The sequence below is a fragment of the Ranitomeya variabilis genome, chromosome 4, assembly GCF_051348905.1.
Source record: "Ranitomeya variabilis isolate aRanVar5 chromosome 4, aRanVar5.hap1, whole genome shotgun sequence".
Taxonomy (NCBI): domain Eukaryota; kingdom Metazoa; phylum Chordata; class Amphibia; order Anura; family Dendrobatidae; genus Ranitomeya; species Ranitomeya variabilis.
In genome coordinates, this window is record NC_135235.1 from 646,430,490 (window position 1) to 646,458,472 (window position 27,983).

At 41.5% G+C, this 27,983-nt stretch overlaps 1 protein-coding gene across 4 annotated transcripts; it reads left to right on the forward strand.

Moving 5' to 3' along the window:
- Positions 1-255: 255 nt before the first annotated feature.
- On the forward strand, positions 256-27,983 carry LOC143767346 (uncharacterized). Of its 4 annotated transcripts, XM_077255591.1 has the most exons (11): positions 256-307; positions 6,012-6,161; positions 6,291-6,470; positions 6,554-6,677; positions 6,761-6,858; positions 7,664-7,813; positions 7,943-8,122; positions 8,997-9,120; positions 9,204-9,301; positions 9,500-9,590; positions 23,382-27,983. In XM_077255591.1, the coding sequence occupies exons 1-11, from the start codon at positions 281-283 to the stop codon at positions 24,902-24,904; spliced, it is 2,745 nt and encodes a 914-aa protein (XP_077111706.1). In that variant the 5' UTR covers positions 256-280; the 3' UTR covers positions 24,905-27,983. The 4 variants fall into 4 exon arrangements, with proteins under 4 accessions (XP_077111706.1, XP_077111707.1, XP_077111708.1 ...); XM_077255592.1 differs by lacking the exons at positions 6,554-6,677; positions 6,761-6,858; XM_077255593.1 differs by lacking the exons at positions 6,761-6,858; positions 7,664-7,813; positions 7,943-8,122; positions 8,997-9,120.

The following is a 27,983-nucleotide window of genomic DNA, read 5'->3' on the forward strand; positions in this document are numbered from 1 at the left end:
TACACACACGGCTCCGCTCCGTACACCTCGTACACACACGGCTCCGCTCCGTACACCTCGTACACACGCGGCTCCGCTCCGTACACCTCGTACACACACGGCTTTGCTACATCCACCCTGTAAACCCCTCCTGACCCCACACATAAACTTCCCCTCATCCAGCACCATGACAACCAGCACAGCAGAGTCCGGCATACACTGAGGCCCCTGATCATGTGACCCCTGACTCCTCCCCTCCTGTGACCTCATCACAGGTCCTGTGCGCACAGAACAGCCATATATGTGGTGTGCGGCTCTGCAGGTGGAGGTAGGTGCTGGAGATTCCCCATTACTGAGAACTATAACGCTTTCTTCCCTGTCCTCTGGTAGATACATACAACTCAACTATGAAGAACCGGAAGTCAGAAACACATATTGCTCCCATAGTACAGCGCCCCTGTCTGACACGCAGTATAATGTCCCCACAGTGCCACCATCCCCCCACACAGTATAATGTCCCCACAGTTCCACCATCCCCCCCACACACAGTATAATGTCCCCACAGTGCTGCCATCCCCCCACACACAGTATAATGTGTAGGAAGAAAGTGAAAGATTTTACCTATAAATAATAGGGGGAAAAAGACAAGTTTACAGGATAATACCTTAAAATTGCTTAGTGATATACTATGATAGAGCTTAATCATCATTAGTGCATATTTTACTGTATAAATAGACTATGGGGTACTCACTGTGTGATAATGTTGGTGCCCTGAAGAAAAATAAGTTCAATCAAGAATAGCAAATTTCGGATTCAAAAACTGGAAATTTTATTAAACAAAAGATGGAGATAAAGCCAAATATTCAGACATGTGAATACAGATAAAGTTCGTCAACGTTTTGGCATATAGTTGCCTTTTTCAAGATCTATCTGTGAGGTATGGGGTCGTCTGGTGAAAGGGTGCTCTGTCCATTCTTGCCTATTCCTGAATTAATGGTTTTTGTTAATTCTGCCTCCCAAAAATCGGAATAGGAAGCATTCCAAAAATGTCATGTATCTGAAAATGGTGCAAATGAAAAACATCAATTCATCCTGCAAAAGACAAAGCCCTCACATGACTCTGTGGGCCAAAATATGGAAAAATTATAGCTCTCAAAATATGGGGATGCAATAAACTAGTTTTTGCAATAAAAAGCGTCTTTTAGTATGTGACAGCAGCCAAACATAAAAACTCGCTATAAATCTGGTATCACAGTAATCGCACCTACCCAAAAATAAAGTTGCCTAATCACTTATGCCACATGAGGAACGGCAAAAAAAAAAAAATAAAACCAATTCTTCACATGCTGTTGATTTTTTTCATTCTGCCTCCCAAAGATCGCAGTAACGCTCAGCGCATATTTATCCTGCGCTCTGCGCTGAGCGCTTGCATTGGGGTTTCTGTGTAAATCTCTGAAATACATGATTCTGACAGAACCCCCGGCAGAAGATTCCCTCTAATGAGGCAGATGGAGGGCACTGTGGATACCGTGTGACCTGTGATCCGGTAGTGTCTGTCTTTTAAGGGTTGCATTTATTTGATATGACTTGGGTTTATTTGTCAAAAAATTGAAATTTGGCGAAAATTGAGAAAATTTCGCAATTTTCAATCTTTAAATTTTCATGCCCTTAAATCACAGAGATATGTCACACAAAATACTTAATAAGTAACATTTCCCACATGTCTACTTTACATCGGCACAATTTTGTAAGCAAAATTTATATTTCTATATGATAGAAAATACCCAAAAGTGACACCATTCTAAAAACCGCACCCCCTCAAGGTGCTCAAAACCACATTCAAGAAATGTATTAACCCTTCAGGTGCTTCACAGGAATTTTTGGAACTTTTAAAAACAAGGAACATTTAACTTTTTTCCACAACAAATTTACTTCAGATCCAATTTGTTTTATTTTACCAAGGGTAACAGGAGAAAATGGACCCCAAAAGTTATTGTACAATTTGTTCTGAGTACGCCGATACCCCATATGTGGGGGTAAACCTCTGTTTGGGCGCATGGCAGAGCTTGGAAGGGAAGGAGCGCCATTTGACTTTTCAGTGCAAAAATGACTGGAATTAAGATGGGACGCCATGTTGCGTTTGGAGAGCCCCTGATGTGCCTAAACATTGAAACTTCCCACAAGTGACACTATTTTGGAAAGTGGACCCCCTGAGGAACTTGTCTAGATGTGTGGTGAGCACTTTGACCCAACAAGTGCTTCACAGAAGTTTATAATGCAGAGCCGTAAAAATAAAAAATCATATTTTTTCACAAAAATGATATTTTCGCCACCAATTTTTTATTTTCCCAAGGGTAAGAGAAGAAATTGGACCCCAAAAGTTGTTGTACAATTTGTCCTGAGTACGCTGATACCTCATATGTGGGGGTAAACCACTGTTTGGACGCATGGCAGAGCTCGGAAGGGAAGGAGCGCCATTTGACTTTTCAATGCATTTGGAGAGCCACTGATGTGCCTAAACATTGAAACCCCCCACAAGTGACACCATTTTGGAAAGTAGACCCCCTAAGGAACTCATCTAGATGTGTTGTGAGAGCTTTGAACCCCCAAGTGTTTCACTACAGTTTATAACGCAGAGCCGTGAAATAAAGAATCCTTTTTTTTCCACAAAAACTATTTTTTAGCCCCCAGTTTTGTATGTTTCCAAGGGAAACAGTGTAAGTTAAACCCCAAAAGTAGTTGTCTAATTTGTCCTGAGTACGATGATACCCAATATGTGGGGGGGAACCACCGTTTGGGCGCATGGCAGAGCTTGGAAAAGAAGGAGCGCCATTTGGAATGCAGACTTAGATGGATTGGTCTGCAGGCATCACGTTGCATTTGCAGAGCCCCTGATGTAACTAAACAGTAGAAACCCCCCACAAGTGACCCCATATTGGAAACTAGATGTGTTGTGAGAACTTTGAACCCCCAACTGTTTCACTACAGTTTATAACGCAGAGCCGTGAAAATAAAAAATACTTTATTTTACTCAAAAATTATTTTTTAGCCCCCAGTTTTGTATTTTCCCAAGGGTAACAGGAGAAATTGGACCCCAAAAGTTGTTGTCCAATGTGTCCTGAGTACGCTGATACCCCATATGTTGGGGTAAACCCCTGTTTGTGCGCACGGGAGAGCTCGGAAGGGAAGGAACACTGTTTTACTTTTTCAACGCAGAATTGGCTGGAATTGAGATCGGACGCAATGTCGCATTTGGAGAGCCCCTGATGTGCCTAAACAGTGGAAACCCCCAATTCTAACTGAATCCCTAATCCAAACACACCCCTAACCCTAATCTCAACTGTAACCCTAACCACACCCCTAACCCTGACGCACCCCTAACCCTAATCCCAACCCTATTCCCAACCGTAAATGTAATCCAAACCCCAACCCTAACTTTAGCCCCAACCCTAATTTTAGCCCCAACCCTAACCCTAGCTCTAACCCTAACCCTAGCCCTACCCGTAACCCTAGCCCTAACCCTAGCCCTAACCCTAATGAGAAAATGGAAATAAATACATTTTTTTTATTTTTTTTATTTTTCGTAACTAAGGGGGTGATGAAGGGGGGTTTGATTTACTATTTATAGCGCGTTTTCTAGGAGATTTTTGATTGGCAGCCGTCACACACTAAAAGACTCTTTTTATTGCAAAAAATGTTTTTTGCGTTACCACATTTTGAGAGCTATAATTTTTCCATATTTTGGTCCACAGAGTCATGTGAGGTCTCGTTTTTTGCGGGACGAGTTGACGTTTTTATTGGTAACATTTTCGGGCATGTGACATTTTTTGATCGCTTTTTATTCCGATTTTTGTGAGGCAGAATGACCAAAAACCAGGTATTCATGAATTTCTTTTTTTTTTTTTTGGGGGGGGGGGGGGGGGGGGGCGTTTATACCGTTCTGTGTTTGGTAAAATGGATAAAGCAGTTTTATTCTTCGGGTCAGTACGATTACAGCGATACCTCATTTATATCATTTTTTTATGTTTTGGCGCTTTTATACGATAAAAACTATTTTATAGAAAAAATAATTATTTTTGCATCGTTTTATTCTGAGGACTATAACTTTTTTATTTTTTTGCTTATGATGCTGTATGGCAGCTCATTTTTTGCGGGACAAGATGACGTTTTCAGCGGTACCATGGTTATTTATTTCGGTCTTTTTGATCGCATATTATTCCACTTTTTGTTCGGCGGTATGATAATAAAGCGTTGTTTTTTGCCTCATTTTTTTTTTCTTTTTCCGGTGTTTACTGAAGGGGTTAACTAGTGGGACAGTTTTATAGGGCGGGTCGTTACGGACGCGGCGATACTAAATATGTGTACTTTTATTGTTTTTTTTTTATTTAGCTAAAGGAATGTATTTATTGGAACAATAATTTTTTTTAAATTATTATTTATTTAGGAACTTTTTTTTTTTTACTTATGTGATTGTTGTTTTTTACATTTTTACTTTGCCTCGGGGGGGGGGGGGGGGCGGCATCACAGTAAAGTGACAGATCGCCGATCTGACACTTTGCTATGCACTGTGTCAGATCGGCGATCTGACGTGCACAGCAGGGAGGCTTCCCGGCGCCTGACGTCACCTCCCTGCAGGACCCGGATGCAGCCCCGTGGCCATTTTGGATCCGGGGACTGCAGGGAGGAGACGCTCGGTACAAGGTGAGCACATCGCCTATTACCGATCGTCTCAGGGAAGCACGCAGGGAGCCCCCTCCCTGCGCGATGCTTCCCTGTACCTCCGGTACACTGCGATCATGTTTGATCGCAGTGTGCCGGGGGTTAATGTGCCGGGGGCGGTCCGTGACCGCTCCTGGCACATAGTGCTGGATGTCAGCTGCGATAGTCAGCTGACACCCGGCCGCGCTCCCCTCGTGAGCGCGGCTGATCGTGCTGGACGTACTATTGGGAATTAGGGCCGACCCCACATGCACGGAATAGTACGTCCAATGACAGAAAGGGGTTAATGGTGTTCACTAAAGGGGTTAACTAGTGGGACAGTTTTATTGGTTGGGTCATTATGGACGCGGCGATACTAAATATGTGTACTTTTATTATTTAGATTTTTTTAAATTCAAATATTTATTGATAAAATAAATATTGATTATTTTTTTATATTATTTTTTATTATTTTAAAATATTTTTGCAATTATTTTTTTTTTTTGTATTCATTCTAACTTACACAGTTTCCCACTATGGGACACTCATTTTGTGGAGGCTGATCGCTTATATGGCATGCAGATCTGCACACTGACCTCAGAGAGTTCCTGATATGCACTGCGCATGACAGGAAGTCTCTCAGCTCTGGTAAGCCGGATGTCATGACGACATTGGGTTACCATGGGAGCGATCGGGACCCCTTGTCATGCTGCGGGGTCTCCGATCCAAAGGCAGAGGGGCTGTCAGGTGTTATCCATAGGTAAAGGGGTATAGGTGTTAGATTGTGCTAAGCTTATTAGGCTTCTTTTGAGTGTGTGGTATTTTAAAGCTGCTGCAGATCCACTGGTTACAACATAACCTAGAAGGTTCTTATTTGGAAGAAATGTTTAGTGTAAATCCTCTGCACTGCTCACTAGCTGAATGTACGTATAGTGTATGCCACTGAAGTGTAAGAAGTGCCTATTGGTGGCTTTCAAAAGTTAGCTGTGCTTGTGAGCTTATGTGCCACCCAGGGCAGGCGTCTTGATGACTATCAAACTGGTGACTTGTGTGGATGTGCGAGACTACTGTTGGGGGTGCTTAGCTCATTTTCAGCCTATTGTGGTAGTTGATTGTGAGAAGCGAAGTCCTACTTTACAGTCACTTCCAAGTCACGAGGGCAGCAAGTGGGTGATGTTTATGACATTCCAGTTTATATGAAAATACAGTACAACATCTACATTGTAGATTCTACACGTTCTATCTCCTCATATGTGCCCCTTATTATCTCCTGTAATTGTTTTATTACATGGGATCTTTATGATGTTACATTGGTTCATCTTCTTCCCATTCAGGTCCCTACAATATCAGATACTCTCAGTGGACATCTTCTATATAAGAGATTTTTACTGATTGACCCATCAAGAATTGATAGGGACAAGGATAAGATGGCAAAGAGGATATTACAGCTCACCCTAGAGATCCTCTTCCGGCTTACTGGAGAGGTGAGAGATTCTGATGACGTCACATTACATCATTCTTATCTATGGGAATAACAGATGGACAGAACTCGAGAGGTGAGGACTCTGGAAATGTCTGTAGTGAGGTTTATTAATGTGTCTCTCCATAACCAGGATTACACAGTGGTGAAGAAGACCTCTAGTGAGCGCTGTCAGGACACTTGGTCTGAGGGATGGGGAAGACCCCTGAGCTCAATCATGGGGCCTCCACCTCAACCTGTGATGCATGAGGACATCAATGGCCAGAAGATCCTAGAACTCACCTACAAGATGATTGAGCTGCTGACTGGAGAGGTGACACTGTTGGGAATGCTGGGACATTATACAGTAACGCTATGGAGGGATCAGGGGGATGACGGTATCATTGTATGTGTCAGGTTCCTATAAGGTGTCAAGATGTCACTGTCTATTTCTCCATGGAGGAGTGGGAGTATTTAGAAGGACACAAAGATCTGTACAAGGACATCATGATGGAGGTTCCCCAGCCCCTCACATCACCAGGTAATAGACAGGACTAAATACACACAACATATAATGATCTGTATGTAAAGAATGAATTCAGTCCCTGTATGTGTTTTCTCTAGTTCTATCCAGTAAGAGGACAACACCAGAGAGATGTCCCCGTCCTCTTCTTCCACAGGACTGTAAACAAGAAATTCCCAATATTCCTCAGGATCATCAGGTAGATGGAGAGAAGGTGTCATGAGATCTCCCCTATGATGTGTAGACGGCTGTGAAGGTCTTGTGCTCAGTCTTGTTTTATCCACCAGTATTATATGTTTTATACTTGTGTAATGAGAACCGTGGAGATGGCAGGATTAGAGCTGATCATAGATGTGACTTCTCCATTTGTCTCTGACTTTTACAATATTTTTTTCAGAGTAAAGATCTGAATCCATAACATGTTTCTGTATTTAACTGATTTATTTTTGTAGTTTTTTCCTTTTGTGCAAATCTTATCATTTTACTTATTTGTCATTTTTAAGCACTGTACTTTTATTTTTTATATATTAAATCTAAAGTTTAATAACTTTGTTCCTTGCTGTTCTAAACGTACTCACATCAAAGAGGAAAAGTGTAGCTTGTTTTTTCCCCTGGTGTATGGCAAAGTGTAAGAAGGACCTAATCGGTGCTTTGAAAGGTCAGCTAGTGTGCCACCCAAGGCAGGCATCTTGTTGGCCTATCAAAATGGCGAGTGGTGACTGTGAGAAGTGTGGTGTGGATGTGTGAGATGACTGCGTGGCACTTAGCTCATTTTCAGCATATTGTGGTAGTTGAATGGACAAGTGATTGTGAAAAGCAGAGTGCTCCTTTACAATCACATTCAACTTACAAGAGCAGCAATTTTATGACATTCCATGTTATACAATCTGAGAATACAACATCTATGCTTTCTATCTCCTTACAAATTCCCTGTATTATCAACTGTAATTGTGTTATTCCATGGGATCTTTATGATGTTACATTTTCATCTTCTCCCCATTCAGGTCCCTACAATATCGGATCCTCTCAGTGGAGATCTTCTATATAAGAGAATTTTTCTGGTTGATCCATCACGGATGGATATGAACGAGCACAAGATGGCGGAGAGGATATTACACCTCACCCTAGAGATCCTCTTCCAGCTTACTCAGAAGGTGAGAGATTCAGATAAAATCACATAACCTCATTCTTCTCTATGGTGACAACAGATGGACTGAACTGGAGAGGTGAGGACTCTGGAAATGTCTGTAGTGAGATTTATTAATGTGTCTCTCCATAACCAGGATTACACAGTAGTGAAGAAGACCTCTAGTGAGCGCTGTCAGGCCTCTGTGTCTGAGCAATGGGGAAGACCCCTGATCCCAATCACGGGGCCTCCACCTCACCCCCAGATACATGAGGAAATCAATGACCAGAAGATCCTAGAACTCACATACAAGATGATTGAGCTGCTGACTGGAGAGGTGACACTGCTGGGAATGCTGGGACATTATACAGTAACGCTATAAAGGGATCGGGGGATGACCGTATTATTATTTATTTATATGACACCATTAATTCCATGGTGCTGTACATGAGAAAGGGTTTACATACAGAGTTATGGATATCATTTACAGTAAACGAATTTACAATGACAGACTGGTACAGAGGGGAGAGGACACTGTCCTTGCGGACTTACATTGTACGGGATAATGGGGAAGAGACAGAAGGTCGGGGGTGCAGCAGCTCTGGTGGTGGTGAGGCGGCAGCTTGGGTGGTGGTGAGGCAGCAGAATGGTTATTGCAGGCTGTAGGCTTTCCTGAAGAGATGGGTTTTCAGGTTCCGTCTGAAGGATCCGAGGGTGGTAGATAATCGGACGTGTTGAGGCGTGGAATTCCAAAGGATGTGGGATATTCAGGGAATATCTTGGAGGCGGTTGTGCTAGGAATGAATCAGTGTGGTGGAGGGTAGGAGGTCTTGGGAGGATCGACCATTGTGTGAGGGAAGATATTGGGAGATTAGTTCAGAGATATAGGGACGGAGCAGGTTGTGGATGGCTTTGTAGATCAGTGTTAGTAGTTTGAACTGGATTCGTTACGGAATTGGGAGCCAGTGGAGGGATTTGCAAAGGGGAGAAACGGGAGTAGCGAGGAGAGAGGTGGATTAGGTGGGCAGCAGAGATGAGGACAGACTGGAGTGGTGCAAGAGAGTTAGCGGGGAGGCCACAGAGGAGGGTGTTGCAGTAGTCGAGGCGGGAGATGATGAGGGCATGCACAAGAGTTTTACTAGATTGAGGGCTGAGGAAGGGACGGATTCTGGCAATATTTTTGAGTTAGACTGTATCATTGTATGTATCAGATTTTTATAAGGTGTGAGGATGTCGCCATCTATTTCTCCATGGATGAGTGGGAGTATTTAGAAGGACACAAAGATCTGCACAACTACGTCATAATGGAGGTTCCCCAGCCCCTCACATCACCAGGTAATAGACAGGAATAAATACACACAGCCTATAATTATCTGTATGTAAGGAATTCATTCAGTCCCTGTATGTGTTTCCTCCAGTTCTAACCAGTAAGAGGACAACACCAGAGAGATGTCCACATCCTCTTCTTCCCCAGGACTGTAAACAAGAAAATCCCAATGTTCCTCGGGATCATCAGGTAGATGGAGAGAAGGTGTCATGAGATCTCCCCTATGATGTGTAGATGGCTGTGAAGGTCTTGTGCTCAGTCTTGTTTTATCCACCAGTATTATATGTTTTATACTTGTGTAATGAGAACGGTGGAGGTGGCAGGATTAGAGCTGATCATAGATGTGACTTCTCCATCTGTCTGTGACTTTTACAATATTTGTTTCAGGGAGAAGATCTGACCCATATTAATACTACAGGGACATATTTGAGGGGTGATGAGTGGTGTAAAGAGGAGATTTCTACATATGACTACCCAGGTGAGTCGTGACCACTAAATGCAGAGAAGTCACAGTTTCTCCTTAGTCACTGGCTGTCACTGCTTTATCGGCTGTGTAGTCCAACCATATCACCATTAAAGGTCACCACTACATGTTCCTACACCAAAAACTGTTCCTATTAGTTTGAGCATTTATATAAGAAATTGTACTGGAGCCATCCATTGTTGAATATGCAAGGCCAGAAAATTAAAATCCTCCCTTATAATAAGATGGCTCTAATGACTCCATGTCATGAATTTCATGATGTTTTCAATCCTAAGGAATGAAAATTACTGCACAATCTCTCCTACAATGGGGAGCACTAATACTTTTTCTACCTTTTTAGTCAGGACAGCGTAATTTCTTACCGTAAAGTCTCTTTTCTTTAGTATGAAGCACGAACACCAGTGGACAAATGGACAGGTGCCAGAAATTACATCATTAAAAATATGTATACATATATGTGTGTGTGTGTGTGTGTGTATATATATATATATATATATATATATATATATATATATATATATATATATATATATATATATATACATACACACGCACACACACGCACACACACGCACACTCATGCATACGTACAGTGGGGGAAATAAGTATTTTATCCCTTGATGATTTTGTAAGTTTGACCACGTACAAAGACATGAACAGTCTATAATTTTAAGGGAAGGTTAATTTTAACGTTGAGAGATAGAGTATTAAAAATATAATCCAGGAAATCACATTGTATAGATTATATAAATTTATTTGCATTTTTCACTGAGAAATAAGTATTTGATCCCCTGCCAACCATTAAGAGTTCTGGCTCCTACAGACCAGTTAGACGCTCCTAACCAACTCGTTACCTGCATTAAAGACAGCTGTCTTACATGGTCACCTTTATAAAAGACTCCTGTCCACAGACTCAATTAATCAATCAAACTCTAACTTCTACAACATGGGCAAGACCAAAAAGCTTTCTAAGGATGTCAGGGACAAGATCATAGACCTGCACAAAGGTGGAAATGAGCTACAAAACCATAAGTAAGATGCTGGGTGAGAAGGAGACAACTGTTGGTGCAATAGTAAGAAAATGGAAGAAATACAAAATTACTATCAATCGACATCAATCTGGGGAACCATGCAAAATCTCACCTCATGGGGTATCTTTGATCATGAGGAAGGTGAGAGATCAGTCTGAAGTTTGCCAATGAACACCTGGATGATTCTGTGAGTGATTGGGAGAACATTTTTTGGGGGATGTTTCTCTGCTGAGGGCACAGGACTACTTCACTGCATCAATAGGAGAATGGATGGAGCCATGTATCGTAAAATCCTGAGTGACAACATCCTTCCCTCCGCCAGGATATTAAAAATGGGTCGTGGCTGGGTCTTCAGCAAGACAATGTCCCAAAACATACAGTCAAGGCAACAAAGGAGTGGCTCAAAAAGAAGCACATTATGGTCATGGAGTGGCCTAGCCAGTCTCAGACCTTAATCCCATAGAAAACATATGGAGGAAGTTGAAGCTCCAAGTGACAGCCTCAAAATCTTAATGATTTAGAGATGATTTGCAAAGAGGAGTGGACCAAAATTCCTCCTGACATGTGTGCAAACTTCATCATCAGCTACAAAAAACATCTGACTGCTGTGCTTGGCAAATAGGGTTTTGCTGCCAAGTATTAAGTCTTGTTTGCCAGAGGGATCAAATACTTATTTCTCACTGCAAAATGCAAATACATTTATATAATTTATACAATGCGATCTTCTGGATTTTATTTTTGATATTCTATCTCTCAATGTTAAAATTAACCTACCCTTAAAATTATAGACTGTTCATGTATTTGTCAGTGGACAAACTTACAAAATCAGCAAGGGATCAAATACTTCCCCCACTGTGTATATCCTTCCCTTGCATAATTATCAAATATAATTAAACAGGCCTTAGTCCTAGAAGAAATGCAGAAAAAAACACAACTTTATTGGGAGCTAAAGTTCCTGTTGCTGCTTCGGATTAAAGGAAAGAGAAATTGAAAGGAAATAATCCTTGTCATCTTACAGCAGCTACACCAATGGGGATTTAGCAATTACCCATCCTTTTGGAGGGTATTGTTAACCTTAGGACAGTAGGACCGTTGTGCCCCAAACATATTTATATGTAAACAAAGACCATGATCAGCAGTCCCACCCATGTCGACCCACACAGGCAGGAGCACCCCAAGGGAAGGGTCTATGTAAAGTAAAATGAAAAAGAGAGATACTTCCCAACATTACCACCTGTCCCTTCAGGAAGACAGAAGAAAAAAACATTAGGGAAAAGAGGGGAGCTATATAATATATATAGACAAAAGACTAAGATTTTTATTTTTCAACGCTTGAGTGGCACTTTAAATCTAATCCCCCCTGCCATTTACTTACCCCCTGGCGTCTTCATAGTTTTTTCAGTGCCATTCTGGTGCCCCTGCGCCATCTTGTGACAGTAGATTCTATCTGGTCGGAAGTCAGAACCTACTTCACACTCTCTCAATACAGGTCTATGAGAGCTAAAACGAGGCTCTCATAGACGTATATTGAAAAGGGACTTCCGCACCGCTCCATGGAACACTGGAGCTGCGAGCAGGTCACTTTTCGTGGAGATTGTCTGGAGCGACGCTGGAAACAGATGAATGCTGCTGCAGGTGAGTATCAGATAGGGGGCCGAGGACTTAGATCTAAAGCACCACTCCAGCTGTGCAATAAAAAAAAAACACCAGAGTTGTACTTTTACTCCTTCACGACATTTGCAGTATATATACGTCATTGCAGGCGATTGAAGCTGGGTGTCAGCTGATTCCGAAAGCTGACACCTGCCACTCACCTCTTCCGGCAGTTTAACCCGCTGCTATCGATATTGATCGCAGCTTTTAGCAGGCATGCAAAGGGAATGAGCCCCCTCTGCCTGCCCTCCGATTGGTGCCCCTGCGACGTCATTGCGAGAAGCCAATTGTTGCCATGGTGACTCGATGTCATCATGACATCCCGGTCACCAGAGCTGGCAAACATGTTGCACTATGCTCACAGCATGGTGTATCCTGTCTGTCCTTCAGTGCAGCACAGACAGTTTATTAAGCATAACGGTGCTCATGCATCGCTATGCTTTATAAGTGACCAGAAGCAATTGGAAAGTCGCATAGAGTAAATTGTAAAAATCTGTTTTTAAAAAAAGACAAAATAATAAAAAATTATATATATATTGTAGACAGAAATATTTTATGGAAAAAAAAATAGTACACATTTGGTATTGCCGCGAAAACTGTCCCACTAGTTAACTTAAATAAATAAGTGAGGCAAAAAACTATGCTTTATCATCATACCACCGAACAAGTGAAATAAAATGCGATTAAAAAGACAAATGTAAATGAAAATATCATCTTGCCCTGCAAAAAACAAACCCTAACCTGTCAGCCGAAATGTGGAAAAATGATAGCAATCTAAATATGAGGATGCACAATAAAAAAGTTTTTTTTAGTGTGTGACCGCAGCCAAACATAAAAACCCGATATAAATCTGGTGTCGCACCGACCCGAAGAATAAAGTCATCTAATCACTTATACTGCAGAAGGAATGAATTAAAAAAATAAAACCAATTCTTCACCTGCTGTTGATTTTGTTCATTCTGCCTCCTAAAGATCGCAGTAAGGATCCGTTCACATGTAACTTGCGCTGAGCACTTACACCTAGGTTGCAATGTAATTCTCTGAAATACATGATTCAGATGGAACCCTCGGTGGAAGATTCCCTATAAAGAGGCAGATGGAGCCACTGTGGACACCGTTTGGCCACAGTTTTGTACACTTCTGAAAAGGACACCACTGAACAGAGGCCAGATGGAGTCCAGAGTAACTCTACTGCCTCAGTATAGTGAATGGATCCCTCGGGTGATTCATCTGAGTCATGTCACTCTGAGATTTAGATGGAAACCCTGATGTAATTGCTCAGCGTAGGACACAGAACACAGAAATGTGATCCCAAACCTTATGTAAAATGTTCCTAATAAAAGCTTCAACTCAATCCACAAAAAAGAAAGTCTCCACTCATGTCTGCTATCTGTTAACTGAAATATAGGGGGTCTGCACATTACTGGTAGCACAAAGGCTCTGGAAAAGCGCTTATGGTACCTAGTTCCCTAAAAGAAATCCAGCAAGTTCTGCGCTCCCAAATTCAAATACACCCTCCCTTCTGAGCCCCAGTGTGCCTAAACCACATTTAGCGTCCACATGTTTGGCATTTCTGTAGCAATGAGAGCCTGCCTAATTTACAGGTTCATGTCTCTAGAAGCACGAGCTGGGCACTACAACGTACTGGTCATTACAATGGCAGTTTGCAAATTTCACTCGGCTACATCCACTGTTGCTTGTTTCTGTAAAGTTCCTATGGAGTCAAAATCATCAGTATACAGTACCTGTAGATAAATTCCCAAAGGGGTTTAATTTCCAAAAAGGGGTCAGTTGAGGCGGGATTCTGCTTTTCTATCACGTAGGAGCTATGTATATGGAGTCTGAAAACTATTCTAAAATCTGCGCTCTAGGAGGCAAATGGCGCTTCGCTCTTCCCGAGTCTCGCCATGTGGCTAAGCAGTACTGTACAGCCATATATAGGGTATTTCTACATTCAGAAGAATGTGTGGGACAAATTTTGGTGCCATTTTTACCCATTTCTCAGTATGAAAATGTAAAATCAGGGGTCAAAACAAGATTTTAGTGGTAAAAATGTAATAATTCTTTCTTCACTGCTCAATGGTCTAAAATTCTGTGAGGCACATGTTGTGTCAATATGATCACTGCACCCCTAGATAAGTTTATTGAGAAGTGTAGTTTGTAAAATGAGGTCATTTATTTGGGGTTCTGCTGTTCTGGCACTTCAGGGGCTCTGCCAATGTGACCTGGCACCCTCAAACCAGGCAGCAAATTCTGCAATTTGATATGACACTCCATCCATTCTGAGCTTTGCACTGCCTCAAAAGTAGTTTTCTACCACATATGGGGTATCGGTAAACTCAGGAGAAATTGCACAACAGATTTTGATGTCTATTTTCTCCTGCTACCCTTGTAAAAATAAAAAAAATTGGGGCTAAAAACATTATTGTGGAAAAAATTGATTGATTTTATTTATTTTTATAGCTCTACTTTATAAACTTGAACCTGGGGGTTCAAGGTGCTCAACACATGTCTAAATATATTTTTTTGGGGAAAAATTAGATTTTTTTTTACATTTTATTTTCATTGCTCAATGTTATAAACTTTGATGAAGCACCTGGGGGTTCAAGGTGCCCCCACACATCTAGATAAGTTACTTTAGGGGTCTAGTTTCCAAAATGTGGTCACTTGTTGGGGGTTTCCACTATTTAGGCACATCAGGGACTCTACAAACACTACATGGCATCAGCTAATTATTCCAGCAAATTTTGCATTCAGAAAGTCAAATGGCGTTCTTTCCCTTCCGAGCCCTGCCGTGCACCCAAACAGTAATTTTCCCCCAGATATCAGGTATCTGCATGCTCAGGAGAAATTGTACAACAAATTTTGGGGTTCATTTTCTCCTGTTACACTTTTGAAAATAAAAATAATGGGGTCTAAATTTATTTTTTTGTGAAAAAAGCTAAATGTTCATTTTTTTCCTTCCACATTGCAAAAATTTCTATGTAACACCTGAAGGGTTAATAAACTTATTCAATGTGGTTTTGAGCACCTTGAGGGATACAGTTTTTAGAATGGTGTCACTTTAGGGTATTTTCTGTCATGGAGACCCCCAAAGTCACTTCAAGTGTAATGTGGTCCCTAAAAACATGTTTAAAAAAAAAAAAAAAAAAATGAGAAATCGCTGGTCAACTTTTAACCCTTGAAGCTTCGTAATAAAAAAAAAAGTTTCAAAAATTGTGCTGATGTAAAGTAGACATGTGCGAAATGTGATTGCGTTTTGGGCTTTCCATGCATGTGACGTGACTGTCACACAGCTGCGACACATGCAGCTGCGGCGGTGATCAGCTGTTCAGCCAGCGAGATTGAGGAAGCTGGGTTCGCGCTGAAGCTTATTCGGCAAGCGCTATAGCTTGCCGAATAAGCGGGGAACCGAAGATATTCACTCAGCTCTAGTGCTGACGTCCTCACCTAATGCACGTTGGGGCTGAATATGGGAAGAAGGGAACGGCATCTCCCGGTCAGCTCCGCTGCCCACGCAACATCATTTGGCGTGCCGTTTGCGGCTCATGGGCCATATAATAATAATAATCTTTATTTTTATATAGCGCTAGCGCTAATATGTTGTGCAGGCCTGCTGTAATTACTCAAGAGATGTCACAGTTTTTGTCTACATTAGTTATTGAACAAGATTCTTTCAGTTAATAACTCTCTGTCTTAGCCAGTTTTCCACCCCATGTTTCTAATCTGACATGTTTCCTTTTATGTAATGCTAGATGGTGGCCCGATTCTAACGCATTGGGTATTCTAGAATACGTATGTAGTTTATTTATGAAGATTTAAGAATAATGCAATGAATACACAGGATTTTCCGGGTAAAATATATACATTATCATTAAATTTTATTGCTCATAGAACTTAATACAACTGAACGAATCAGAAAAGCGTGGTTCAAATCCCAGGCCAATTCACGGCCAGACTGCGCCTGTCGCTGATTGGTCGCGGGCGGCTGGCGCGACCAATCAGCAACGCGGCATTTCCGTTACATACAAACTGACAGAATTAGACGATTATATAGTAGACTAGATGGTGGCCCGATTCTAACGCATCGGGTATTCTAGAATATGTATGTATGTACTGTATATAGCAGCCACATAGTATATACCACAGGCCACGTAGTATATAGGAGCCACGCAGTATATAACACAGCCCACGTAATGTATAGCACAGGCCACGCAGTATATAACACAGGCCACGCAGTATATAACACAGGCCACGTAGTATATAACACAGCCCACGCAGTATATAACACAGCCCACGCAGTATATAACACAGCCCACGTAATGTATAGTACAGCCCAGGCAGTATATAACACAGCCCACGCAGTATATAACACAGGGCACGCAGTATATAACACAGCCACGCAGTATATAACACAGGGCACGCAGTATATAACACAGCCCACTCAGTATATAACACAGGCCACACAGTATATAACACAGCCCACGCAATATATAACACAGCCCACGTAATATATAGCACAGCCCACGCAGTATATAACACAGGGCAAGCAGTATATAACACAGCCCACGCAGTACATAACACAGGCCACGCAGTATATAACAGGCCACGCAGTATAAAACACTGCCCACATAGTATATAACACTACGTAGTATATAGCAGCCACGCAGTATATAACACAGCCCACGTAGCATATAGCAGTGTGGGCACCATATCCCTGTTAAAAAAAAGAAATAATTAAAATAAAAAATAGTTATATACTCACCCTCCAGCGTCCAGCGAAGCCGTCCCGATGCGCGCGCGGCTGCCGCCAGCTTGCTTTCCCAGAGATGCATTACGAAATTACCCAGATGACTTAGCGGTCTCGCGAGACCGCTAAGTCTTCTGGGTAATTTTGCAATGCATCTCTGGGAAAGCAAGCTAGCGGCAGCCGTGCGCACATCGGCGGACGATGGAAGGTGAGAATAGCAGGTTTTTTTATTATTTTTAACATTAGATTTATTACATGCTGCATAGGCAGCATCAATAGTAAAAAGTTAGTCACACAGGGTTAATAGCGTTAACGGAGTGCGTTACACCGCGGCATAACGCGGTCCGTTAACACTGCCATTAACACTGTGAGCGCTGACTGGAGGGGAGTATGGAGCGCGTGCCGGTCACTGACTGGACGGAAGTAGGGATGGACTAATTCTCGGCCGGGCTGTGCCTGGCGGCCGCGACCAATCAGCGACGCGGGATTTCCGTGACAGACAGACAAACAGACGGAAGTGCCCCTTAGACAATTATATATATAGAAGTAACTTTAACTCCTTTATGAGCTTGAGTTTTTCCTTTTTCGTTTTTCGCTCCTCTTCTTCCCAGAGCCATGATTTCTTTATTTTTCCATCAATCTGGCCTTGTGAGGGTTTGTTTTTTGGAGACGAGTTGTACTTTTGAATGACACCAATGATTTTACCATATAGTCTACTGGAAAATGGGAAAAAAAAATCAGTGAAGTGAAATTGCAAAAAGAAGTGCAATTCCACAATTGTTTTTTGGGATTTTTTTTACCATGTTCACTAAATGTAAAACTGACCTGCCATTCTGATTCTCCAGGTCATTACGAGTTTGCAGATGCCAAACATGTAAAGTGTTTTTTTTTGTTTAAGTAGTTAAAAAAAATGCTACGTTTGTGTAAAAAAAATGGTGCATTTTCTGAGACCCGTAGCGCCTACATTTTTCATGATCTGGGGCTGGTTGAGGGCTCATGTTTTGTGCGCCAAGCTGATGTTTTTATTGATACCAGTTTGGTGTAGATGCGATGTTTTGATAGTCTGTTATTGTATTTTATTGCGATGTTGCAGCGACCAAAAAACTTAGTTTTGGCATTTTTATTTTCATTCTCGTTACGCCGTTTACAAATCGGATTAATTCTTTTTATATTTTGATGGATTGGAGTTTCTGAATGTGGTGATACCAATTATGTGTCATTTTATTATTATTGTTTTGTTTTAAATGGTGCAAAAAGGGGGGTAATTTGAACTTTTTATTTTTTTTTATTTTTTAACTGTTTTTAAAACCTTTTTTTTTACATGTTTCAATAGTCTCCTTAGGAGGCTTGAAGCTGCGGTCATCTGATCGCTCGTGTTACACGTAGCAGAACTGATCATCTGCAATGAGAGCGGGCCACAGGAGAGTACTTTTATTTAGTTGTAATTTTAGGTTAATTTATTTTCAGTTTCTTTATGAAAAAATTCTGACATTTGCCAAAAACTTTAAAGAATTAGAAAAGTTCAAACATTAATTTTGTGCCCTTAAAACAAATAGTGATACCACATAAAACATCTAATAAATAGCATTTACCGTATTTCTTCTCTTTACATCGGCAGCATTTTTCAAACATCCTTTGGTTGTTTAAGCCTTTTGAAGTCCTAAAAATATAAATTATATGTTCAAAGATATTTACAAAACCTATTTTTGGGGGACCAAATTACTTTTAGAAAATTTGCACTCTTTAGTATCAGAAACCACATTAGCTTCTGCTGCCAAGGATAATAAAATGATGGCATGCCTTTAAAGCAGGGCTCCCCAACCTGTAGCTCGGGAGCCACATGTGGCTCGCGGCCCCGTGAATTGTGGTTCGCGACTGTCTGCCAGCCTGATGCATTAGGTCCAGGTCTAGCAAACAGGTATGAAGAGCACATCTCAAAATGGTGAATTTTGTGAGTAACCCTGCCCAGAATTGCAGATCTGGATGCACATTTACTGGTCTTAGGGGTTTAGAGATGTTTTAGGTATGGTGCGCTGGAGGTTTGTACTACCTGTTAGAGGAGGTGCTCAAAGCTGGATGTGACAGTGTGTTGGGAGAATACTGAATGGAGGTATTGTGGGAACCCCTGGATCTCAGTGTACTGCTCTGGAGTAATTTCGGGGGAAAAGCTTTGGTTATCATTATACCTGTAATGGGGGCTTTGGTTGACACTACTTTGAAGGGGGTGGGAGCTGGATGTGGCTCGCGACCCTCTCTCAGTGCTGAATGTGGCTCGCGACCCTCTCTCAGTGCTGAATGTGGCTCGCGACCCTCTCTCTAAGCTGAGTGTGGCGCTTAAGGTCAGAAAGGTTGGGGACCACTGCCTTAAAGGATGCAAAAATGCATCATAGTTTTGCCTGTATAAAATTCACTAGTGCACATACACTTAGAATACTGAGGACAGCGATGGTCTCTTGTGTATAAGAAGGACATAGCTGAACTAGAGCGGGTGCGGAAAAGAGCAACCAAGGTTGTTAAGGAAATGGGTGGACTACAATACAAAGACCGGTTATTAACCCCTTAATCCCCGGAGCTTTTTACGTTTTCGTTTTTTGCTCCTCTTCTTCCCAGAAACATAACTTTTTTATTTTTCCATCAATATGGCCATGTGAGAGCTTGTTTTTTGCGTAACGAGTTGTACTTTTGAACAACACCATTGACTTTAACATATCGTGTACTCGAAAACAGGAAAAAAATTCCAAGTGCAGTGAAATTGCAAAAGAAGTGCAATCCCACAGTTGTTTTTTGTTTTGCTTTTTTACTGTGTTCACTAAATTCTAAAACTGAAATTTGATTTGAAATTTGAAACCATTATGATTCTTCAGGTGATTACGATTTCAAACACCAAGCATGTATAAGTTCTTTTTTATCTAAGTGGTGAAAAAAATTCCAAAATTTGTTAACCCCTTTCTGACATCCGACGTACTATCCCGTCGAGGTGACCTGGGCCCGTATGACCATCGACAGGATAGTATGTCATACGAGATAAGCCATGCTCACGGGGGGTCATGGACCGTTCCCAGCACTTTAACCCCCGGAACACTGCGATCAAACAAGATTGCAGCGATTCGGTGGCATAGGGAAGCATCGCGCAGGGAGGGAGCTCCCTGCATGCTTCCCTGAGACCCTCAGTACAACGCGATTTGAGCGCGTTGTTCCGAGGGTCTCCTCCCAGGTCCAAGATAGCCACAGGGTCCTTCTGGGTCCTGCAGGGAGGTGGCTTGTCCGTGCCTGGTGGATCACGATTGTTCCGGGCACACATCAAAGGGAGGGTGTCCGACATTGGCGTACTATTATTAAGAGTGACAAAGGGGCATCCTCTACAGGAAAGAAGGTTTAATCATAATCACATTCACATATTCTTTACTGTAAGAGCCGTCTATGGAACTCTCTGACACATGATGACAACATGTGTCATGGTTTATTCACTACTAAAATTCAGGAAGTGCCTGGATGCCTTTCTTGAAAAATATAATTTTCAAGTTTATAGGTATTAGATTCTATAATGGGACCTTGATCTAGGGAAGTAGTCTGATTGCCGTATATAGAGTCGGGAAATAATTTTTCCGTTAAAGGGAACCTGTCAGGTCCCCCACAACCACCAGCAGTTGTGTCTGCATATGTCAATACCCTGCCTAACGGTCCCTTTATTACGTTACACACATAAACAGAGCTTTAGAAAAAGTATTTCTAAAGTCCGTTTATGATATGTAAAATGAAGCCTTTGACTCCTTTACATTGATTCTCTGAAGCCAGGTGTATGCGTGCCTGCTTCATAGAGGCGCACTGTGCATGGTCGAAAGTGCAGGAGACTTCCGAACATGCACAGTGCAGATGAATGCAGTAAGGGAAAGAAACAGCACGCATGCGCAAGGTGCTTATATCCGTCGACTAGTCAAAGGCCTCATTTCCATATGACAAAAGGACTTTAGAAATACTTTTTCTAAAGATCTGTTTGTTTGTACAGGGACTGTTAAGGCCCCGTCTCACTAAGCGATTTACCAACGATCACGACCAGCGATACGACCTGGCCGTGATCGTTGGTAAGTCGCTGTGTGGTCGCTGGGGAGCTGTCACACAGACCGCTCTCTCCAGCGACCAACGATCAGGGGAACGACTTCGGCATCGTTGAAACTGTCTTCAACGATGCCGAAGTCCCCCTGCAGCACCCGGGTAACCAGGGTAAACATCGGGTTACTAAGTGCAGGGCCGCGCTTAGTAACCCGATGTTTACCCTGGTTACCAAAAAAAACAAACAGTACATACTCGCCTTTCGGTGTCCAGGTCCCTTGCCGTCCGCTTCCTGCTCTGACTGAGATCCGGCCGTACAGCGAGAGCAGAGCGCAGCGGTGACGTCACTGCTGTGCTCTCACTTCTCACTGTACGGCGGCAGTCAGTGAGAGCAGGAAGCGGACGGCGAGGGACCTGGACACCGAAAGGCGAGTATGTACTGTTTGGTTTTTTTTACATTTACGCTGGTAACCAGGGTAAACATCAGGTTACTAAGCGCGGCCCTGCGCTTAGTAACCCGATGTTTACCCTGGTTACCAGTGAAGACATCGCTGGATCGGTGTCACACACACCGATTCAGCGATGTCAGCGGGGCCTCAACGACCAAAAAAAGGTCCAGGCCATTCCGACACGACCAGCGATCTCGCAGCAGGGGCCTGATCGCTGGTACGTGTCACACATAGCGAGATCGCTATGGAGGTCGCTGTTGCGTCACAAAACTTGTGACTCAGCAGCGATCTCGCTAGCGATCTCGCTATGTGAGACGGGGCCTTTAGGCAGGGTATTTTCATACGCAGACGCAACTGCTGGTGGTTCTGGTGGAATGTAAACCTGATAGGTTCCCTTTAATATGGAACCATTAGTGTCTGCCCCATTGTGTTTTTGCCTTTCTCTGGCTCAACATGTTAGGCTTTAGGATGAACTTGATGGACTTAAGACCATCAAACACAGCATAGAATCTAAATCACGGAAAGTAATTATCCCCCTCTACTTCTTGGTCAGGCCTCATCTGGAATACTGTGTCCAGTTCTGTGCACCATATTTTAAAAAAGACATTGAAAAACTGGAGCACGTTCAAAGAAGAGCTCCCAGGATGATGAGTGGACTGCAAAGTATGTCCTACAAGGAAAGGTTAAAAGATCTGAGAATGTTTAGCGTGCAAATAAGAAGGCTAAGAGGAGACTTAATAGCTGTCTGCAAATATCTGAAGGGATGTCACAGTGTAGAGGGTTCATCATTATTCTCATTTGCACATGGAATCATGAGAAGCAATGGGATGGAACTGAAAGAGAGAAGATACAGATTAGACATTAGAAAAAACTTTTTGACAGTGAGTGTGATCAATGAGTGGAACAGGCTGCTACAAGAGGTGGTGAGTTCTCCTTCAACAGAAGTCTTCAAACAGAGGCTGAGATGGTTTACTGAATTCTGCATTGAGCAGGGAGTTGGACACGATGACCCTTGAGGTCTATTCCAACTCTAACATTCTATGATTAAGTCTACCTTCAACCTTAAAACTGTGAAGCATTCAGGAAATTTAACCTTTTTAGGTGTAAAACCATAAATAACAACAATTAGAATTAAATTTTTTTTTAACTTCACTAAATTGTTGATGCAGCCCCAATTTTTTTCAATTTTACAATTTTTCAAAGGGTAAATAGAAAAAAATGGACCCCACAATATATTTTTCAACTTCTCCTAAATCTGACAATATCATACTATTTTGGCACATGGCAGGAATCCGAAGGGAATGAAGGCACTTTGGCTATGGGAATGCAGATTTTGCAGGAATATTTTGCTGGTACCAGAGCGGAAAAACAGAACAGTAGAAAACTAAAGTGACTGTATTACCCTCATGGAGTTTATCTTTAGGAGTGTGACTCCACAGGTAATCTCTGGAAACTAGCACGCAGTGGATCTGGAGAGTGAAAATTGCATATATGCCATTTTAGTGCCCAATAAGTGGAACCCAGCTTCTACTTCTGGAAACACGTCCGCCATAAATGTTAAAGTGGTTTCTTCCTGCTACAGAAATGCTAAAAATGTGGATGGTAGCAGTATTTGGGCACACGCAGGACTCAAATGCGAGGGTAATATTTGGCTTTGGGAGCACAGATTTTGCTGGATTGGTTCATGAAGCCAGGTTGCTTTTCAAGGTCTACTGGTAAATTATTAATTGTTTTTGTCTTGCTAAATAATTTAATTTTGCTACATAACTTGCAATTTGTTTACGGAAATAAGAAATGTTATAAAAATATAATTCAACATAATTTTTTCAAAAATAATCTTTATTCTTGGCAGGTGACTACACGAAGAGATCAGAGGGACAGCTGACATCTTTAATTTTTAAATCAAATGACCTTGATATCACTCAAGATATAACTGATGTCTATGACACTATTCCAGAAATACAGTCTTCCTTTCATGGCAAAGATCGATCATCTGATATTTTTAAACGGGTCTTATCTTCTGATTTATCAGAGACTATTAAGAAAACTAAAAGTCACAAAAGAGGCATTAAATATCTAACTGCTCTTACAGCAAAGAAGCCATTTTCAAGTGTAGAATGTGGAAAAAGTTTTTCCCTCAAAGCGTCATTCGTTACGCATCCAAAAATTTATGTAGAGGAGAAAACATTTTCTTCTTCCGAGTGTGGGAAAAATTTTAACCAGAAATTAGAGCTTTTAAGACAAGAAAAAGATACCGCAATGAAGAAATCATATTCATGTTCAGAATGTGGGAAATGTTTTGCAAATAAGTCAAAACTTGTTGCACATCATAGAATTCACACAGGGGAGAAGCCATATTCATGTTCAGAATGTGGGAAACATTTTAACATTACATCAACTCTTATTAGACATCAACAAATTCACACAGGGAAAAAGCCATATTCATGTTCAGAATGTGGTAAATGTTTTGCATACAAATCAGATCTTATAAAACATCAGAGAACTCACACAGGGGAGAAGCCATATTCATGTTCAGAATGTGGTAAATGTTTTGCATACAAGTCAGATCTTATTAAACATCAGAAAATTCACACAGGGAAGAAGCCATTTTCATGTTCAGAATGTGAGAAATGTTTTTCAGATAAATCAACTCTTATTAAACATCAGAGAACTCACACAGGGGAGAAGCCATATTCATGTTCAAAATGTGGTAAATGTTTTAACCAGAAATCACATCTTGATAAACATCACAGAACGCACATACAGAAGAAGCCATTTTCTTGTACAGAATATGGGGAATGTTTTGCAGATAAATCATATCTTGTTACACATGACACAACTCACACAGGAGAGGAGACATTTTCATGTTCAGAATGTGGGGAATGTTTTGCAGATAGATCACATCTTGTTATACATCAGAGAACTCACACTGGGGAGACCCCATATTCATGTTTAGAATGTGGGAAATATTTTGCATATAAATCAATTCTTGTTACACATCAGAAAACTCACACAGGTGAGAAGCCATTTCCATGTTCCGAATGTGGGAAATGTTTTGCAGATAGATCACATCTTGTTATACATCAGAGAATTCACACAGGGGAGAAGCCATATTCATGTTCAGAATGTGGGAAATGTTTTGCATATAAATCAATTCTTGTTACACATCAGAGAACTCATACAGGGGAGAAGCCATTTTCATGTTTAGTATGTGGGAAATGTTTTGCAGATAGATCACCTCTTGTTAGACATCAGAGAACTCACACAGGAGAGAAGCTTTTTTCATGTTCAGAATGTGAGAAATATTTTACTAGCAAAAAGAGTCTTATTAAACATCAAATATCTCACGAAGGGAGAAGTCATTATCATGCCTAGAATGTGGGAAATGTTTTACTTGAAAATCATATAATGTTGACCACAAAGGAAAACTCACACAGGTATAAACCATATATTTTTGACAAACTGTACAAAAAAAACACATATCAGAGAATCAAAGTAACGACAAAGAAGTAAATCAGAAAGTAAGTTAGAACTTACATTTGAATTAAAACATATGTTCTTAATATATCGTATTTTTTGGATTATAAGATGCACTTTCTTTTCCTCCAAATTTGGGAGGAAAATGGGGGTGCGTCTCATTTGAATTGAGCTTACCGGGGTGGGGGGTTGGTGGTGGATCGGGGTCACAGGAGGTAGGGGCGCTTCTTCAGGAGGCCGGCGGAAGCAGGAGTGGAGTGAGGCAATGCTTCGATGCCTGGGCTCTCATTAGATGTTGGTGAGAGGAGTCCCCTTTCCCATTCAGTTCAGCTTCCAATTCAGTGGGCTTCAGGAAAATGGCCACCGGAGGTGGCGCATGCGTATATTGAGATCTCGGGCAACAAGATCTCTTCTCCTGAAATCTCAATCTGAAGGCCATTTTCCCAAAGCCCACAGCAGGAAACTGAATGGGAAAGGGGACTAGGCTCAGAGGCTCCGATATCTGTGCACTCAAGCATCGCCCCACTCCTACCACCGCCACCAGCCTTTTGAAGCCGCATCCCTGCCTCCTGTGATCCCACTCCACTGCCCCCCCCAGGTAAGCTACCCTTAAAATGAATTATAAGAGGCACCCCCGTTTTATGTAAAATGTTTTTCTATTTTTCACCCCAAAATTTGGGGTGCGTCTTATAATCCGCAAAATACTGTACACTTGTTATCTAAAAATCAAATGAAATGCAATATTCCTTTGAATAGTTCACAGCTACATATTTATATATGCCCTATATGAACAAGAGAATTGCAACACCTCCCCTTAAATCTACCAAATAATAAACAATATTTCCTCCTCCCTCTTCTTCTTAACTCTCAATATTAGCAATCTGCCATTCATCAGTCTCTTCCATCCACAATCTCCATGTGTGAACAAAGTCTATAACTTTTCTTTACTACAATAATAAACATGTTCATATTGTAAATTACTATTCACATGTACGATCCATTCCTTCTTTGTTGGAACTTCTGGTGTTATCATTCCTATTAAAATGTCTCCCTCTTTCCACCTCCCTTATCTAAATTTGTAATGCTGGGGTAATATTATCTATTCAGAGACCTCATGTATGATTCTGAAATGCACTCTATACATTGTTAATATGGTAAATGACTATTCTAGCTGCAAACGTCTGGTTTGTAATGCAATATCTTCATAGCTGTATAGAGGCCCATTTCCAACAACCATCACTATAGTGCTCTTATGGTACTTTGTGTTTGCTACCTGTGTAAGAAGGCTAATGGATGGTTAGAATACCCTTGAAAACCCATGTGCAAGTATGTTAGCACAGCTGAAAACAGTTTGGCTGATTGGAGAACCTATAAACCTGACCTTCCTTTGAGCTAGTTGAGAATCTGGAGCATTACATTTTTTGGTTCCATTAAACTCTCAAAATGGCCAGAAAAAATAACTTTCATGTGAAACTCGACAGTATATTCTTGTTCTTAGAAATGAAGGCTATTCCATGTGAGAAATTGCCAAGAAACTGAAGATTTCCTACAACGGTGTGTACTACTCCCTTCAGAGGAGAGTACAGACAGGCTCTAACCAGAGTAGAAAAAGAAGTAGGAGGCCCCCCTGCACAACTGAACAACAAGACAAGTACATTGGAGTTTGTAGTTTGAGAAATCGACGCCTCACAGGTCCTCAACTGGCAGCTTCATTAAATAGTACACCCAAAAGGCCAGTGTCAAAGTCCACAGTGAAGAGGTGACTCCGGGATGCTGGCCTTCAGGGCAAAGTGGAAAAGAAAAAGCCATATCTGAGACTGGCTAATAAAAGGGAAAGATTAATACAGGCAAAAGAACAAAGACATTGGACAGAGGAAGATTGGAAAAAAGTGTTATGGACAGACTAATCCAAGTTTGAAGTGTTTGGATCTCGCAGAAGAACTTTTGTGAGACACAGAACAACTGAAAAGATGCTGGAAGAGTGTCTGACGCCATTTGTCAAGCATGGTGATGGTAATGTGATGGTTTGGGGTTGCTTTGGTGCTGGTAAAGTGGGAGATTTGTACAAGGTAAAAGGGATTTTGAATAAGGAAGGCTATCGCTCCATTTTGCAATGCCATGCCATACCCTGTGGACAGCGCTTGATTGGAGCCAATTTCATCCTGCAACAGGATAATGACCCAAAGCACACCTCCAAATTATGCAAGAACTATTTAGGGAAGAAGCAGGCAGCTGGTATTCTGTCTGTAATGGAGTGGCCAGCGCAGTCACCAGATCTCAAACCCCATTGAGCTGTTGTGGAAGCAGCTTGACCGTAAGGTATGCAAAAAGTGCCCATCAAGCAAAACCAACTTGTGGGAGGGGCTTCTGGAAGCATGGGGTGAAATTTCTCCAGATTACCTCAACAAATTAATTGCTAGAATGCCAAAGGTCTGCAATGCTGTAATTGCTGCAAAGGGAGCATTCTTTGATGAAAAATCCAAGTTTGAAGGAGAAAATTATTATTTCAAATAAAAATCTTTTTTTCAAACCTTGTCAATGTCTGGACTAGATTTTCAATTCCTTTGGCAATTCAATTGATTAATAAAAGTATTAGTTTTCATGGAAAGCACAAAATTGTCTGGGTGACCCTAAACTTTCGAACCGTAGTGTAGATCTGACAAGGTCCTCGTATTTAGGCAGGTTCTGTTTTACTCAATGTACATCAGCAAGATCAGTGAGTCTCATTATACCGACTAGAGAAGCTCTAGGGACAAAGATCCCATCTCATACTAACACGCTGGAAGCCAGGCCCGGAGCATCCAGCCAGGGAGCCCAAATTCTCTCATTTTTACCTCTAGTGTTTCTTTTAGAGTAAATCACTTTATCATACAGTCCTGTAGTAATGACTTTGTTAATCACGTTTTGTAGGAGGGTTTGTCTGAATCAATCTAAATGTTATCAATTTATGTGCAAGAAATAATAAATGTCCTACCGC